Consider the following 19,314-nt stretch of genomic DNA (forward strand, 5'->3'; position numbering starts at 1 on the left):
CAACTCACTAACCCCCCCCTCAAGCAGCCTCAGCAGGGAGGCGGAAGAGCCATGCTGACACAACTTCACCCTCCTCCCCACCCCCAGCTGTTTCTGAAGGACACCACTGTGTAGGATACTTACTTGGTGTCCATAGGGTTGATGTCCTGGAAGAAACGGTGCATGTTATGGTAAAGAAGGCCCACAATGGTAACCCAAGCTGTGAACAAAGTTGACAGGAGAGATTATACTTCAGTGTGACAATCCTGAGGGAGACACTTTCCTCACCTAGGTATGAAACTCCATGTTGATTTAGAATCCTGACTTCTGCAAACCTTCACACCTTTGTTTTAATGGGAATTCCAATTGCTCCCATAAAGAAATTAGAAGGCAATCTGCAGGCTGCTGTGCAATGTTTGGAACAGATATCAGGAACATAATGAAAGAAAGCCTGACATCTACTCACCATGAAAGTATAGAGTTAAACTGTTAAATTAATCATTCATCCATTATAAAGTCATGTCAGAACAAAAGACAGCTAAGAGTGGCCATGTGACATACCAGGGCATCCAGGATGCTTAGAATAATCAGAAGGACTACTTGACTACTAGCAACATTCACTGGCGTCTTAAGAAGCTCATAAACGCAGATGTGTAGTTTTTGTTTCTATTCTTTGTTTGCTGTCTGCATATGAAGTATTTACAGCTTCTCCAACACTTAAGTGAAAAGACGGATGCCCATCTTACAAGTGTCAACCATGCAACCATCCTTTATGTTTTTGGTCTGATGGGTTCCAAGTATTTAGAATGTCAGTCACTTAAAGTGGAATAATAAATTTTAAAGGCTAGCTCATGTGAACAGCCTAGCAATGTAGCCTGTTATCTTATTAATGGCATTTTCAACTTTTAGATAGTTTCTAACTAACTCCCTAGAAGATGCAAGTTAAAGGTCTTACAGTTTGGATTCAGTCCAAACCAGTGGACACAATAATGTCCCATAACAAAATGCCACATGGTGGGAGCAGCTGTAAGTGGGATGGGGAAAGGTCCTTTTGTGTAGTATTTTTGTTATTTCAAATTACCTTGTGCTCTCAATAATTCAAGCTTCTCAGAACTCCCAGAGAAATCACAAGCATGAGCTCCCTGCCAGTGCAAGGATGCAAAGCTGTCATCATAAATCAGGTAACTCACATGTGGTGGGGAAATACTTCAGTAACTACTCTGCTATGTAAAGTAACTAATTTTGTACCCAGTATTGAAGAGGACCAACCTGCCCTTGCAGAAGAGTCTCTGGAGGAATCCCAGATGGTGCAAGGTTTGCTAAGGTCCCAACATGCCACCCAGACTCTGAGCCCTTTCCCCTGAAACAATCCTGGCAGAGGTCCCCTTCTGAGGAACTGATGAGCATTCTCCTTGCTAAGGGCCTGATCCAAACCCCACAGAAATTAATGAAAAGTGACTTCAGTGAGCTTTGGATTAACTCTGGTTAGAGCATTTCTGGAGTGAGTGCTTGTCAGGATTGGCTGCCACCGTTCTACTTCTCCCTGAAAATCTTGCCCTTACCTTTGTTATGAAAAGCTTCACTGGGGATAGAAATATAACTCCGTCCTTGTGATGGGAAGCGGTAGTGTGACAAATTCAAAGTCTGAGGACGCATTTTGACCAAAGAGTAATCTGTACAATAACCCAAAAGAAAAAATATGATAAAATCAAGAACGTTTACAACCTAGTTGACCGTAGAACTAGAGTTTGCTCTTTTAATAGCTACTGCAAATCTTGACTGTAAACCCCCAGCTGTTTGGGGAGGAGGGGGAAAAGAGTAATCCCCCACTCCCATCAAAGAATAAAATTGCTTTCAAGAAGTTCTGACTTCTTTATGAGCCGAAAAAGTAGTATATGAGGTGTTAATATACCATGGATCATTTGGCAATGTGCACAAACTGAGCTTAATGAGGCACTGAGGTAAGAAAAATTGATTGATACCTCTCTCTTTTTCCCCCCCTGACATTTTAAAGACAGTATTTTAGAACCTTACTGCTCAATTTTAAAATGTCAGTGACCAGGACAGTGTGGTGGAAGAGACAATTTGCATGTGATTCATGATTTCTCTTTTCTTACGTAGCTCACAATGCAATAGGGAAGAATACCAGAACTAATCAATTATTTGTAGCTAAAGCTGGGCAGTGTGTTGGACAAATAGCTTATTCAATGAAAAAAAATGCAGCTTTCATCAACCCACAACTATCTATGAATTTGACATTAGTAGCTTTGGCTGTTCTCAAAACAGGCAGGAAGTGGACGTGGAGGACATGGTGGTGGTCTTGGTGTTGCTGCCATCACCCCTACCACCACTCACTTATAACTTTTAGCCCAGTGGTTAGGGCACTCACTAAGATGTGGGAGAGACAGACTCAAATCCCTGTTCTGGAACAGACATGAAATAGACTTTTCTGATTCACTGAAAATTCTGTAAAAATTCAAATTCAGTTCAACCAGAATTGAATATTTCCTGATTTTTCAGAATTGCCACCAAACTGAAAAAAAAATCAATTATTCATCAAGCTCTCTTTGTAGAACTGGAGGCAAACTGAGATCAGGGCCCCACTGTGCTGGATGCTGTACATATACATATTATGAGAGAGCCGCCCAGCCCATGAAGGACTTGCAATTGGTGTAAGATAGATGAAAGTTTGTCCCGCCCTTCCATTCTCTTGTCCTCAAATTTAAATTCTGTAGCTTTCAGACACTTACGTAAAAGACTTAGGCAGAACTTTAACTGTTCATGTACCACTAAACTAAATCCAGAGATAATATACAGGAGCATTTACATTCTCCCCCCAACCCACTCAGTGCCCCCAAAAGCCAACGGTAAAAGTAAACCAGATTGTTGAGCCAAGGTGATTACCTTTCTCTAAACTAACTGTATAATCAACTTTCTGCAATGTACTCAAATTTGTTGGATTAAAAGAGACAAAAAAATATCTATTTCAACTTCCTTCCCAGCACTGAAAAGTTAGAAACGGCGGGTGAAGAAGTATTCATTACAATCAGCCAGTTTAGAAGGCAACCGAAGATATGTTTATCCTACAATCAAAGGCCTGCAGCATGGCCATGGCTGGCCAATGTCAGGTGACAGGCTTGTGCTCTGGGGCTATAAAATTGCAGTGTAGTCATTCAGGCTCAAGCAGGAGCCCAGGCTCTGAAACCCTGCAAGAGAGGTGGGTCTCAGAGCTCCAGTTCCAGCCTGAACACTTACACTGCAATTTTTTAGCCCCGCAGCCCAAGCTGACCCAGGCTCTGAGATTCAGTGCTGTGGGGTTTTTATTGCAGTGTAGACATATTCTGAATGTTGCTGTTCCACCCTACCTGCTACAGTTGATGAGCCCTCAACGGTTACAACGAATGGGTTTCCTCCCAGATTGCAGGCCATGTGCACCATCACATTGTCAATTGTTTCAATTAAACTTCCAATCACAGGAGCAGTCTGAAAAAGGAAGGCATCTCAATAATAAAGCAAAGTGCTGGTCTAAAATCCTGTTTCTATTGATCACGTAAGTGTGCCCAGCTTATGTTAATGGCATCTTATTTCCCCTTCTCAGGGCCACACAAAATAAAAATACTGCATGATTTAATATCACTCAGAGCCTGATCCTGCGAAGTACCGAGAATCTCCTGATTGGTGCTTGTGACAGGGCAGACTGGCCCCGCACTGGGACGGAGAGGGTTAACCCTTCCCTGCTGGTGGAGGAAGCCACGCCCCTGAGGCGCTGCTGGGCATGCTCCAACAGGGAGTCAAGTATAAAAGCCTGCAGAGCTTCTCAGTCAGGGCTGGCGGCTGAGGAAGGACAACGTCCAGCGGAGGCTCCAACCCAGCAGCAGTGGTGACTCGTACAGGAGGAAGCCAAGGGGCCAGGAAGTGGGACCAGAGACTGGCAGGTGTGGGAACCCCAGGGAGCACTGGGGGCTGAGGAATCTGAAGACCCTGATGCGACAGGGACTGCTACGTTTGAAGAACTGGTAGGAAGTGACCCAGGAAAGGGAAGGAAGTGGTATCTCCCGCCACTCTGAGGGCAGCGTGTTGCAGTAGGATTCCCCGCTGACCCGGGGCGGATCATGCCGTCAATAACAGGGCCCTGGGTTGCAGCCCAGTGAAGGCGGGTGGGCCCAGGCTCCCCTACTGGGGGCTTTAAACCTCCCCCCCCTTTTTTGTGATGACAATTCACCGACCCCTCTCTTACCTCAAAGGAGATTGATGAACCCCAGCCGCTGGGCCGCACTATCCTATGAGGGGAAGAGGACTTAGAGGGACTCTGGCCCTTGGGCCACGCTGCTTTAGGAGCACACTAGAGACACTCCAGCTGCTAGGCCACAGAATCCCACCAGGGGAACAGAGTTTTGGGAGACTCTGGCCATTGTGCCACACTGCTTTAGGAGTGCACTATAGGGACTCCAGCCGCTAGGCCGCACTATCCCACCAGGGGAAGAAGATTTAGAGGGACTCTGGCCATTGGGCCATACAGCCCTGACCACCAGGGAGGCATTGAAACCGGGAGGCTGGGATAACCTCGCTCCCCCTGGAATCAAAGGGGTTTATGAGGTAGAAAACCCGCCACAGTGCTGAATGGACCTTGACTCCCATTGCCATCAGTTGAATGGATGATGTTCACCACCAAGCATGATCAAGCCTTGCATTAAAGAAGTTATTTGGGGAATGATTTAAATGCTTGTTTCCATACATCAAGACTGGCAGAAACTGTTGTCTAAGTCAACAAGCAGATATCATCATCATCAGATCAGGAGTTTAAGTATATCTTGGCCATCATTAAAGTTACATCAGCACTCCCCTAACAAATACACATTTTCAAGGGGTGTGTATTTTGGCTGGAAAGCATCCTTCCAGGCTGAAGCTTGGTATACAATATCTCCAAGTGAGTATATAGTTTTTAAAACATTGTAAAACATTAAGTCCATTTGGTTATTTCTTGCTTTCATGTTGGAGAAAGCTGCCAAGTTTCAGACTAAGAACTTAAATTCATTGGTGTTCCACATCTTTCACCAAAGGCATTTATGATTCAACTACAGCGTGATTTGTCACGGCCCATCCACTTCTCCTCCCTTTTTAAGGTCCAATCCCACATTCTTTGCTCCTTAAAACTTGATCCTGACAAACCCTGAGAAACTCCGGAGCACTTCCCATTTGCACCCCTCTGCACAGAACGACACCCACAGGTCAGATCCTGCACACCCTTAATCCGGTGAAGAGTCTTTACTCATGTGATGATACACATGAACAAGGACTGAAGGAGTGGGCCCTTAACATTTCAATAAAGTCATGTGGCCAGATTCTCAGCTTATATATAGCCAGAATCAATGGAGCTCTGCTGATTTACATTAGCTGAAGCTCTGTCCATAATACTGAACTTGTTACACACTACAATCATTTCCATTTCAATGTACAGTGATGTCATAGTACTGGTTTATGACATCACAGCAACAAGATACACAGAAGGAGAAACTGAGCTAACAGAGCTGTTCAAACACACATAGGTCAAATTCTGTTCTCACTTTCATTTGTGTAAATCCAGACCACCACCACTATTGGTTTACTCCAGTGTAACTAAAAGGAAAGCTGAGAGCAAGCACTGCACAGGAATGACGACGAAAGTATCCTCTCAGCTCCGAGTTCAAATGTGATCTTTCCCAGAGTGTTAATCGGGAAGCATTGTTGCCTGTGCGGTATCCATTCTGTAAATATGGACATGGCTTCCCAGGCACAAGATATAATTTAAAATGAGAGAGGGGGGAAAAGAAAAAGCAAATGCTTTAAAGAAGTCCTATAAATATCCAGATGCAGGGGATGTGTTAATTCTTTTACATGGCCACTTTCAAGAAGAAACTGCCAAGTAGGCTACATTCTTGTAAAAATCATCTTTGTTAAATACCTGTTTCACTGACATTGCCCATTCCTTTGCAAACCTCATTTTTTATACTTTTTCGCCAGTCCTTATGAAATATCTCAGAGCAGTAACACAGAAGTTATCTTATTTTAACTCTCAACAAACCATTACAAAATTAACATTTGCTATCTTTACTTTGGATGGAGAGATGAGAGCGTACTGCTGGAAACCCAAAGCTGAAGGATAATGGATGCAACCAATGTTATTACTGTCCAATATGCACCTGAATTTAATCTGCAAACTTAAAACATGTGTCTTACCTCCAATATGCCAGTCAAGCTGGGTAAAAAATGAAAATCTTCAACAGCTTTCAAGAAAGCCTATAGATAAATAGGACCACATTATCTGATTAGTTTAGGATTACTGATTTATCCACTACATCCCCTGGTAAACATTCAAGGTAGATTTCCATTAAGAGTTCCAAGATTCATTTTACAATGACAGACACATTTTCATGGAAGTCACTTCCCTGCTTGGAAGTTCACTCATTATCTTTGGTATGGTAATATTTTAAAAGTAATAGTTTATCTCCTATATTACATCTATTACACCCCAGCTACGGCCACTGAAAACACTGGAATTGAGTGGAGCTTGAAATTACTCTGCCAGTGAAGCCAACTAAATCCATGTGGAAATGGGCATGTTTGCCCAATAGTTCAGAGCAGGCCATTAGGAAGCACACAGTATAACTCTGGCTCCTGCCATTTGTTTAACCTGATTATTATCTATGTTACACTAGCACCTACAGGCTCCAGATGAGGCTAGTCACAGTTCAAACACATAGTGAGTGACTGTCCCTGCCTCAGAGAGCATCCAATCTAAATAGAGAATTCAACAGTGGGAGGGGAAACAGGCACAAAGAGGGGAAGTGACTCCCCCAGGGTCACACAGCACATCAGTGGCAGAGCTAGGAACACAACCCAGATCTCCTGATCCCCAGTTGAATATCTGAACCTCGAGACCACACTGATCTAGAAATCACAGTGCACACCAAATTTTCTCACTGATTTAAGTGGGTGTTATGCATGTGTAAGGACTTCAGGATCAAAGGTGAGATCCCTCTCCCAGTCCATCTTATCTTACATCGTGTAAAAGGGCCCTCAAAGCCCTGGTTCTGACTGGGCAAAGATTCTCCTGGTGCAAACACCATGAAAGACATTCATAAGGCTGTCCTCTGAGTAGTTAAGCTCAGGAACAGGCTTCCAAACGAGGTTGTGGAATGCTCATCACTGGGGGTTTAAGAACTGGTTGGACAAAAACCTGTCAGGGATAGTCTCGGCTTACTTGGTCCACAGCGCGGGGTGGTGGACTAGATGACTTCTTGCGGTCCCTTCCAGCCCTGCATTTCTATGATTCAATTATTCTGTGACTCAGACAAGGCCCCCAAGGCTGCCTAAGTTAGGGGCATCTCCATCCTCCAGAGCAGCCCAGGATCAGGAGGCCCCTCTTTCCCCGTGGCTGCAAGAACCATCCTGCTCCTTTGAGAAACTGAGTCTAGAATTTCAGCCTGAGGGTATAAATGGAAGCCTGGGCCCAGTACACAACCTGCATTGCTAAGTCAGATGCCAGAAGGATGGAGAGAGGAATGCTTTTCCAGGCCACAGAATGCACCAAAGCTGTTCCACAGAGGCTATCTCAGGCCACTGAGAGTGCGGGGGGGGAGGGGGAGGTGGGCAAGAGAAATGGGAGGATTCCCAGAGCATCAGATCCTTGGCGCAGCCATGTTTGGCCTCCTCCTACACCCTGGACTCACAGTGAGCTGGGCTAAGATAGATTAGAACTGCACATGAACAGAGTTTGTCAGAACTAATGCATTATATGTGTAGCTGTAATCAGAAAGTTTATTGCATAGCACTTAACTCGCAATCCTTTGTCCTGCAAGGCATATGACTACTAGCCCTGAGACAACTGACCCAAAGTTATCCTTGATAGAAAATGATATGCACACTCAGTGGCTGTATCTCTGGGAATTAGCTACAGACAAACAAAAGACCTAACCCAATCAATCAGGTGAATGGCGAAGTCCACACATATGATTAGGACTCTGCCATATAATTCCCAAAGCAGCTTTGCTACAGATTATCACATGCCTTGTTTCGGTCTGCACGCCACTTTCCATGCCGCACAACGTACCGCGGGATAGCATGAATGAGCAATAACATGGCAAATGAGACTATGTGACACCGCAGAGGATGAATGGCAGTTTTCAAATTAGCTCCAATCCCAAATTTTCAGTGAAACAAAGAACGGCGCATAATGAGGCCTTTCAGAAGGATTTCTGCTCAGTATTCATTGGTGATCCACACACACCGAGCCTTAATATTTTCCAATCCATTACACGAAACTATCAGTCTCTGCCCAGTTTTTTCAGAAACATTTTATTATGCCTTTTGTCTGACCAAATAATCCTCGTCCCCCTGGTATTACCCATGGGGATAGAGAAACAATCACTGGTAAGACCAGCACTGATTACTGTAATAATGGCTTTCTAGCTTGCTGAAATCAGGGAATTAGCTGCCCATCATTCCAAATGAGGCTGGATTCATGTTAGTAGGAAGTGACCTCTTGTCCTCAATTAGTTCAGACTGCATGTAATGTTTAAAATAATCTACAAAGAACAAACAGAATAAATCTTTCAGTTGGACTATGGACCTGATCCTGCATTCCACCAATTTCAGTGGGAAATTTGCCTGATTGAGGACTGCAGGATCGAGCCTGGATTTTGATAAATTAGAGTACATAAGAAAGACAATGAAATTTTTTCAGGATTATCATCATTCCAGAATTCCTACATTTTGAACATAGCAGAAAAGATTTTCATAAGAAGTGATTGTCTCCTTCTCAGTCATCCGTCTAACTAAAAATTTATATTTAACCCAGAACCATGATGCCTGGGGATGCTACCATTTTGTGCAAATATTACATGACATCTTAACAAGTTGATGCGCCCTGTAATTAAACTTGTCTTTTCCAGTGACAGCTGACCTTTTGCTACTGATTAAAATAGTTGTCTTGAGTGTTTTTTAAATATTTATATTTTATGATCAACAAAATCTTTCAAAGCTGCATTTTACATTCCAGCATGTGAAGTAAAAACAAGATCATTTGGCATCACCCTAAAAACTGAAAGTAACTGACCTCTGTCAAGTTAAAGGCAGTATTCTCCAACAGGGATTTGTTGGGTAAACTGAGTGACATGTTTTTCAGATAGCGGAGCAGGTCCCCTCGGTACTGGAAGTTTCCCCTCTCCTCGGTCAGTTTAGTTATGATAGGATGATAGGCATCTGTGGAGAGCTAAAAGACAACAACATTGTCTCATCATTGCATGTCTTGGTAACCAGCCATTATTTCCATACTTAACTACACAAAAGTCAAGCAGCAATTTGGGGCCTAATTCCCTCCAAATCCTTACATGTTACGCAAGCAATGCATCTCCAGGACTGATCTGATGTGCCTCTCTAGCAGTAAAGCCAGAGAAAGGGAGAAACGGTTTACTGCTTAATCCAGTCTCTTCCTGCACAGGAGATAACTCAAAGTCTGGTCCGAGACTCCCTTTCAGTAGCCTGAGGCAGAGTAAATTGTAAGGCTCTGATTATGAATAATAGACCATAAACAAATGAAGATAAATAGATTAGTATAGCACGCACATACATTATGATATTCACACACACACTGTAACAAAGCTAGAAAAGACATGAAACCAATAAATGCTGCTGAAATTAATTTGTTGTCTGCTTATTCTTTTCATTAGAAATTCAGGTCCTGTCTACCCTGGTTTCCTGAAAGGCTCTATGAACAAGAAGAAAACGAATAGGATTTCAACATCATACAGCCAGGTTGAAAAGGGAACTTATTTTTGTTTAGACTATATAAAACACTTTGGTATTTATTTTAAAACATCTATTTAATACAAATACCTCTTAAACAGATGAAAGAAAAAGTTCTGTTGTAAATCTGGTTAAATGTTTCAAATTCCATTTTTTTTTAAAAAAGGGGAAAAAACATTTAGCCATATTTTCATGATTTTCCCCATTCTTTTTTAAACTATTTCCAAAATTTAAATGTTCACAAAGTTTTGAAAAAGAGACAGCAGAAGAGGGATTTCTTCCCTTTGACCCTCTAATAGTCTGTTAAATAAATCACTTTAAAAAAAAAAATCCCTCCCCTTTCTCTGATACCTCTAATGAGTTATAAGGGGAGTAAAATGAAAATGAAAACCGAATCTTACCTAAACCATGGAAAGGCTGCTACCTCTCTGTATTACACATACATTTTGATATCAAGAAAGCAAAACAGGATTGAGAAGGGAAGTTATTGTTGACGTTAAAGAAAAGAGTTAGGACGACTCTCCTACCATGGGATTTGTAGTGGTTGTCATAATGGGCCACAGAGGTGTTGAAGAAAGCAAAAGTTGCTTGCCTAGGAAAAAGGAATTATAATTTAAAAAAAAAAGTTTCCTGCAATAAATATATTTTAAAAAACTAAAACAAAAAAGATCTGTGAGAAACATTCACAATGCAATTCTGAGAAATTCAAGCCAAGACTATGCAATTTGTTTTGCATTTTCCCGATTTCCAATATTGAAACTAGACTGGTGTATTTAATCAGTTTCATTTCCTGTTTCTAGTCAGTTTTACTTTCCAGTCCTTATACACTAGCCAACGCTGTTTTGGCTGGATTTCCAACACTGCAAGGGAGTGTTTTTAAATTTAAAACAAAAAACTGATTTCAATGAAATTTTAAATCCATGGAAACATCTATACAAAGAGAAGAAGGTTGGCCTTTTGGATAAGGAGACAGGAAATCCAAGTTCAACTCCCAGCTCTGCCACAGCGAATCAATGAGACTTAAGTAAATTGTGCCTCAGTACTCCACATAGTACTACCTCCTTTCTTCCACACTTTGTCTATCTTTTCTATTTAGATTAGAAGATCTTCACAACAAGGATTGTCTCTTATTAGGTGTATGTACAGCACCTAACACAATGAGGTCCAATCTGAGTTGGGGCCTCTAGGTAATAATGTAACGTAATACAAAGAAAGAAAGAATTTATATTTTGAGCCTAAATTTCTTGATGGGGTGGTAATAGGAACATTCCTTCCGGAGCATTGAAACACTAAAAACAAATCAATGGATGGCTCTTCAGGAACAAAAATCTTTGAGAGCTAGGCAAACGGTGAAGTCCCTAGCCCAACAGAAATCAATAAAGGTTCCTACTGAAGTCAATGGGACCAGGATATTACCCAAAGTCAGAAAAAAAGAGCGTAACAAACGGATGGCAGCTATTGATGAGCAAGCATGTGAGTCCTGAACAAAAGCTAGTGGAGTATAAAGCCTCAAACCAATTGACATTCCAGTTTGCACTTAAAATATGGAAGTCTGAGCACCATTGCAGATAATGTCTCCATTAGCTATTTGAGTTGACTTCAAGCAACACAGAAAGCTGCTTTTAGTCAGCCTGGCTTTACCAATAAATGTCACTCACTGTTACTACATCAGTGAAGGTTACCATACGAGTATGTCATAAATGATTTACTTAGATAAAAAGTATAAAACTAGATTTTTGGATGCCCTCCAGCAGTTCCAGTGTTAAACATATTGATTCCTCTGCATGTGTCAGGATTTATGGATCATTTGTGACCAGAAAAGTAAAACTTTCTCTCTTAGAATTTAATCATGCTCATTATTTTGGTATTTGGGCAGAATCGTCAGATATTAGTGGTATTTGTTATCTAAAATAGCACAGCTATTCATTCAATTTTTTTAAAAGTGGGTTTCCTAATTAAGCTTTCAATAAAGTTAGCCCAAATTTGTTCTAGTGAAACTCCACTGAGGTCACTGAATTTACACCAAGGATAACTTTGGCTCATTATATAGCCTGCCATTATCAACAACCACTGACATTTCTAGGGATCGTGTCACAATTTCACCAATCAACTTGCATGGACATCAACACTTGTGGGAATTTAAAAAAAAAAAAAAAAAGGAAAAAAAGTGAGATTCATGGCCTATAAAAATGCCTGATTAATTCACTGGGTTCTATCCATGCTAGAGAAAAGAGCCATGAGAAAGAAGCATACTCAGTAATGGCCACCACAAGTGTTCAAAAATCATGAGCCAGGCCTCTAAATATAATGGAATTGGCTTTAAAAAAAAAACAAAAAAATCCCAAGGTTTCTTAAAAAAAAGAATAAATAAATACATTTGGGGTCTTTTTTTGCCTTCCAGTTTCTGAGCCTTTACGGTGCACTTTTGTCAAACTTTTCTCTGTAACCATGAGAACTAGAAACTTGCTTTTGTTTTCTAAATGAAAGGCAAGATTCTCTCATATCATCAGGAACTGGGGATTTAAGGAGAAAAAAACATTAAATATTGTGAGACTTGGAATTTATTTTTAAAAAGTCACAAGAGTTTGAAACATAGCGCAAACTTGCAAAGCAGCACTTAGGGATGCATCCATGTCTCTTCTCAGAACATCAGCAGGGGTGGGGGCGGGGGCATCTCTCACAGTTAAAACCCTGTGTAACTCTTCAAAAATATAGGTAATGTCTGTAACTAGCTATTGTAAGCATTATTGCAATATTAGGTGCAGGGTTGAATTTCTCACATGGTTTTCAAATTTAAGCCAAAGAATGCAAAATTAGGAGCAAATAATATGAGACTAACACTTTGCATACTGCAACCATGGGAACATCCCCGGCAAAGTCTTTCCAAGCTCCAACCTCTATTTGGAATGGTACATGGAGGCAGGTGGGGGACTTGAGGGGATGATAACTGTACCCTATACCGGAAACCTACTGACCGCTATACTTACCTACATGCCTCCAGCTTCCATCCAGGACACACCACATGATCCATTGTCTACAGCCAAGCTCTAAGATACAACCCCATTTGCTCCAATCCCTCAGACAGAGACAAACACCTACAAGATCTCTATCAAGCATTCTTAAAACTACAGTACCCACCTGCTGAAATGAAAAAACAGATTGACAGAGCCAGAAGAGTACCCAGAAGTCTCCTACTACAGGACAGGCCCAACGAAGAAAAATAACAGAACGCCACGAGCCATCACCTTCAGCACCCAACTAAAACCTCTCCAGAGCATCATCAAAGATTTACAGCCTATCCTGAAAAATGATCCCTCACTCTCACAGATCTTGAGAGACAGACCAGTTCTCGCTTACAGACAGCCCCCCAACCTGAAGCAAATACTCTCCAGCAACCACATACCACACAACAAAAACACTAACCCAGGAACCAATCCCTGCAACAACGCCCGATGCCAACTCTGTCCACATATTTATTCAAGTGACACCATCATAGGACCTAATCACATTAGCCACGCCATCAGGGGCTCGTTCACCTGCCCATCGACCAATGTGATATATGCCATCATGTGCCAGCAATGCCCCTCTGCCATGTACACTGGCCAAACTGGACAGTCTCTACGCAAAAGAATAAATGGACACAAATCTGACATCAGGAATCATAACATTCAAAAACCGGTAGGAGAACACTTCAACCTCTCTGGTCACTCAGTACTAGACTTAAAGGTGGCAATTTTGCAACAGAAAAGCTTCAAAAACAGACTCCAATGAGAAACTGCTGAGCTTGAATTAATATGCAAACTAGATACTATTAACTTGGGTTTGAATAGAGACTGGGAGTGGCTAGGTCATTACACATATTGAATCTATTTCCCCATGTTAAGTATCCTCACACCTTCTTGTCAACTGTCTAAATAGGCCATCTTGATTATCACTACAAAAGTTTTTTTTTCTCCTGCTGATAATAGCTCATCTTAATTAATTAGCCTCTTATTCCACTTTTTCATGTTCTGTGTGTGTACACATATATATCTCTTCTTACTATATGTTCCATTCTAAGCATCCGATGAAGTGGGCTGTAGCCCACAAAAGCTTATGCTCAAATAAATTTGTTAGTCTCTAAGGTGCCACAAGTACTCCTGTTCTTTTTGTGTATTCTTTAACTTCTTCAGTGTTCATGAAAGTTACTATCCTTCTGGCATATTTATACAAGAGCCATACTTGTCTGACAGTGAAACAGCACATACATATAGATGGACTGGGGCAATCTAAAAGTCTAGAGCACTTGAGTTCAGTAACACAACATTCTTGTGTTATATTAATCCAGGAAGTGAGATTTATAATAGCTTTGGATTTGATGGTGTTATAGTAACTCCTGTTTGTTGTGATAGATACAACAACCAGATACCACCGCAATTTTTGCCAACCTGATTAAAACATTACACATTTATTAAAACATCTTTTTAATATTTTCAAACATAACACTGAAATATTATTGCTATTTCAGGCACCAAATGAAGGCTTTCCCAAGACCATCACAAGAATGACTTTTTTAAAAATAGGTCCCTTTGCTATTCTGACATTAGTTAAAAGGAAGTGGTTTGGTTGTCCTAGCAATGGTTGGATTCTGCTGAGGTTTTCTTCCAGCCAATAGATGAGGTGAGACTCAGTGAGTGCTTTGGTGACACGTCTGAGGGGCTGTGCCCCAGCGTGAGAAAAATACCTCCCTTGAAACTGACAAAGTGATTCCTATGAACATTTATTCCTATAAACATTTATGCCTGCAGATTATCGCCCACTAAGACAGCTGGTTTAACAGCTGAACTTTATGAAATCTCAATTAATGAACTTTTTAAAAATCAACATTTATACAGAGTATGCTCCCACTTACCGATAGCAGCTGTAAAGTATTGTTCAATTTCCTTGGGGGTAAGTGCCCTTTCCCATATGATAAACTCATCAAAAGCCCCGTTCACATAGCGTTTGCTCTGATCATTCTCTGTCCCTGTCAGCAGATTTGCGTTGGGGTCCCCATAGCTATAGGAAACTTTCCCATTTGGGTCGGTGGTGTTTAGAGTTCCATTGACATAGACTTTCAAACCTTCTTTTGATTTCCATGTGAAGAGAATATGAGTCCAGAAAGGACCTGCAAAACATTAAAACTCTGTAAAATCCATGAATCAACCTCATTTACAGCCTTTCTCGTTCAATAAATTTTAGCTCAGTTAAAATGCGTTTCATTTGTGCAATGCAATGGAGCTATAAAGGAAGTGTCAATACTGAATTATGGAGCAATGATATCATGTACATTACTCTTTATTCACAAGGGACACTCCATACTTTGGAAGAACCCCTATTGGCTTTAGTGACATTGTGCCTGAATCCTTCCTCAGGCTCATTGCAATTGCATAAATTATACTATGGGCCCAGATCTAAAGTCCTTATTCAGTCTTATCTCAGGCAGAACTCCCACTTCAGTGAGGGTTGCATAAGGACTTCAGTACTACAGAATATGTAAATAAAGACTAATTAAAGGTTGCTGCAGATTACATGTTATGCTGAAGAGGTCCAAACATTGTTTATAATAGTTGTCACATGGATTAAAGTAACTACATACATGCAACAGCTTTCCTTGCAAAACACTTTTACAAACTATTAAACATCACAGCTATAGAGGAGTTAGGTAAGGAAGTATTATTAGCCCCATTTTACAGGTGGATACATTGAGGCAAAGAAAGGTTCAGTGACTTTCTCTGCCATAATTACAATCCATAAGTCCTATCAGCCAGTGCTCTTTTCTAACCACTAGACCCCATTGCCTCTCAATTAGTAACCTGCATTCTGGATCAGAAGACAGAAATAAGATATTCATTTTAAAATACATTATTAATAATCATGCAAATACATTTCCAGGACTTCCTTCTTACCATACAAATGGCCAACTGTATCATGTAAGCATGGAATACTTACCCAAAAGGGTTACCAGAGAGGTTTAAAATGAAAGAAAATGGTAAGTTGGACTCCCAGCTTACGAATGCACTGAGTGAGGACTCCAAAGGCTTCATCCTGCACTCCTCACTCGCTCTTTCCCAGGTGTCAAGGTTCCTTCCCCACTCTGAACGCTAGGGTACAGATGTGGGGACCTGCATGAAAAACCTCCTAAGCTTATCTTTACCAGCTTAGGTCAAAACTTCCCCAAGGTACAAAATATTCCACCCTTTGTCCTTGGATTGGCCGCTATCACCACCAGACAAATACTGGTTACTGGGGAAGAGCTGTTTGGAAACGTCTTTCCCCCAAAAATACTTCCCAAAACCTTGCACCCCACTTCCTGGACAAGGTTTGGTAATAAGCCTCACCAATTTGCCTAGGTGACTACAGATCCAGACCCTTGGATCTTAAGAACAATGAACAATCCTCCCAACACTTGCACTCCCCCCTTTCCTGGGAAATGTTGGATAAAAAGCCTCACCAATTTGCATAGGTGACCACAGACCCAAACCCTTGGATCTGAGAACAATGAAAAAGCATTCAGTTTTCTTACAAGACGACTTTTAATAGAAATAGGAGTAAATAGAAGTAAAGAAATCCCCTCTGTAAAATCAGGATAGTAGATACCTTACAGGGTAATTAGATTCAAAACACAGAGAACCCCTCTAGGCAAAACCTTAAGTTACAAAAAAGATACACAGTCAGAAATAGTTATTCTATTCAGCACAATTCTTTTCTCAGCCATTTAAAGAAATCATAATTTAACACATACCTAGCTAGATTACTTACTAAAAGTTCTAAGACTCCATTCCTGGTCTATCCCCGGCAAAGACAGCATAAGACAGACAGACACAGATCCTTTGTTTCTCTCCCTCCTCCCAGCTTTTGAAAGTATCTTGTCTCCTCATTGGTCATTTTGGTCAGGTGCCAGCAAGGTTACCTTTAGCTTCTTAACCCTTTACAGGTGAGAGGAGTTTTCCCCTGGCCAGGAGGGATTTCAAAGGGGTTTACCCTTCCCTTTATATTTATGACACCAGGTAAACCCCTATTCTTCCACTGATGTCAATAAGAATTTTACTTCAATAGGGACTGGGGAGTGCAGGATTAGACCCTTGGATGGTGATATGAACTGTAACTGTGCTGTACACAAAGTCCCTGATATTCTAATACCTGCTTTCTCTCTTGGGAATTAAAGCCTATCCATCCTTCATCAATCCACCTATTTCCTCATCTTCTCTTTCTATCCAGATAAGGGAGCTGTGCTCATCACTACTTTATTTCCATTCCGAACCCTCAACAGTGAAACTGAACGTTACCTGGGGGACTAAAGCTTGCCTCCCACTTCATTGAATTCCCACGGGCATAAAATTCCAGAGAGCCTTCATCTTCACTTGAGCAGATTTTGAAACCACTGGAAATGACCTGTCCACCATAGGCGGGGGGAAAGTTAGCCTTCTGCTCCTGAGTCTTCCAGAAAAAGGAAAATGTTACTCCTGATGGAAGCAAATGAGAGAAGAGATGTGCCTAATGAGAAACAGGTGGGATTAAAAAGCATCAAACATCCTAGAGTACACACAGCGAATATGCTCGTGGGGGCAGATCTTCATGCTGGCATCAGTGGGGCACTTTTACAGCAATGGAGCGATGACAATTTACACCAGCTAAGGATCTGCCCTTGGTTTTATAACAAACTGGCACATACCAAGCACATGATAATACTCATTACTACCCAAGTATCCCATTTTAGTCATAACTAAAAAAATAGATTAGCCACACTAATATTTTTAAACTTTAAAAAAACTCTTATATAAATAAGGAGCTGGTTATGCTATAGTTCTTACAGGTGTTGAACCTGTAATCCTATGATCATCATGGCTCTTCCCTCTGGTTATTGCAGGGACCAGAGCATCAATGTGATGGGAAGGGATACTGGTTTACAGGAAAGGATACCAGCTTTTACAAACCATAACCAGAAACCTTTCTTTTCCCCAATCTGAGACTCTTAACTCAGCACAAAAATCAAACATTCCCTCCTGACTACAGGTGCACAATTGCACGTGAGTAGCTTCACTCACAACTAGTCCCACTAAGTTCAGTGGAAGGTTTTGGAATATTCTTCTACTGTAAAATTGCACAAATTGTCACAATGATAGCTGTGTTTCTTTAATAAAGGTGACCTAGGAATGCTGCTTGAATTGTAAACAGCAAAGGAAGCATCCCTCACAGCTCAGCATGGCAGTAAAGAGGCTCAGCAGACAGACAGGAGCAATTAAAAAGAAAGTGGCTAGACTAACTGCTTCCTAAAAACATGGGTCTTGGGGAATAATGGCATGAAGTGCTAAGAGGAATAAAACCTAAGATGAGTGCCCACAAACAAAATACCGGACTGGAAAGAAACTTGCTGTGTGCAGTGAAAACATCTGCCTTGATTATTTTAGTTATAGTTAGTGGCAAGTATTGATAGGCTGCCTAAATAAAACAGGACTTTAGGCTACCCAGTAGCATCATGCCAGAGTAACCCTGCTGAGGTCTGAATCCAGCAGGTAGTCTGATGGTGTGCAATAGAATGTTTATAGGTGTTTACCTGATTCTTATTAGTATTGGGGAAAGCTCAGGCAAACCCCAACCCACTCCAGTGTTCAAAAGCCCTCTTTCCCCCACCAGCTGCCTGCATACAGTTCTGTGATGGTGTATGCACCCCACAGAAGGCATGACGGGGTTAAGGGGGTTAGGTGAGCCAATTAACCACCTAGGCTGCACCTGGAAGAGAAACCAGGGAGCAATGAGCACTAATCAGAGATGAAGCTCAGCTGGAGAGGAACAGGAGGGGCTTGGATAAAGCCCAGTAGCTGACAGTAGAAGGGGGCTGCAGTCACTCAGGGTGAGAGAAGGCCACATAGGAAGTAACCTAAGGATACATCAGTAAGGTTTAGGACAGTGCAGACTGTGACTGCTTGTTGTAGGGTCCCTGGGTTGGAACCCAATGTAGGGGACAGGCCTGGGTTCCCTTATTGGGCAGTGATGCCGTTAAGGGGCAATGAACAGAAAGACTGCCTGGGACAGTGGGTCTCAAGAGACTTTGATACCCAGGAAGGGGAAAAATACAATGAGCTGGCTGGTGGGCCAAGCCACGAAGCAGGAGCAGCTAAGGAGTGAGACTGCAAGAGCTAGACTGGAGTAAGCTACTGAAGTAAGGGTTGTCGGACTGGCAGAGGTAATCCCAGATGTGGCCAGAAGGAGGTACTCCAGTGGGGAACAGAGCACCCAGTGACAAGTTATTACAAAAATCCTAATATTCCTGTTGTCATATGGGCGTTTGTTATTGCTGAATAAATATCATATGTATATTTTGCCTTTCTATTTAATCTATCTTTGTCTGTCTGTATAGGTCCTTTTAATGGCACCCAGCACTACATAGCATCTAAGCATCATTCCCAATGTGCCTTACACATTTATATAGAAAGGAGTCATTTTCCCCACCACTAAAATATTAGCTGGCTCTTACCAGCTTCCTAGCTATTGATCAGTATGCGAACAACATCAGCCCGTGTTTGCCAAATC

General features: G+C 41.6%; 1 protein-coding gene across 2 annotated transcripts in view; it reads right to left on the reverse strand.

Annotated features, from left to right (window-relative positions):
• ADGRD1 (adhesion G protein-coupled receptor D1) overlaps positions 1 to 19,314 on the reverse strand; it is a 240,070-nt gene that overhangs the window by 199,635 nt on the left and 21,121 nt on the right. For both annotated transcript variants that reach the window (XM_048821726.2, XM_048821725.2), the window contains 8 exons: positions 17,070 to 17,246; positions 14,654 to 14,908; positions 10,290 to 10,354; positions 9,074 to 9,229; positions 6,196 to 6,255; positions 3,345 to 3,462; positions 1,542 to 1,652; positions 124 to 199 (listed from right to left, as the gene is read on the reverse strand). In XM_048821726.2, coding sequence (XP_048677683.1) covers positions 124 to 199; positions 1,542 to 1,652; positions 3,345 to 3,462; positions 6,196 to 6,255; positions 9,074 to 9,229; positions 10,290 to 10,354; positions 14,654 to 14,908; positions 17,070 to 17,246 — 1,018 coding nt within the window. The remainder of the gene's footprint in view (positions 1 to 123; positions 200 to 1,541; positions 1,653 to 3,344; positions 3,463 to 6,195; positions 6,256 to 9,073; positions 9,230 to 10,289; positions 10,355 to 14,653; positions 14,909 to 17,069; positions 17,247 to 19,314) is intronic.

Source organism: Caretta caretta, chromosome 15, assembly GCF_965140235.1.
Source record: "Caretta caretta isolate rCarCar2 chromosome 15, rCarCar1.hap1, whole genome shotgun sequence".
Taxonomy (NCBI): domain Eukaryota; kingdom Metazoa; phylum Chordata; order Testudines; family Cheloniidae; genus Caretta; species Caretta caretta.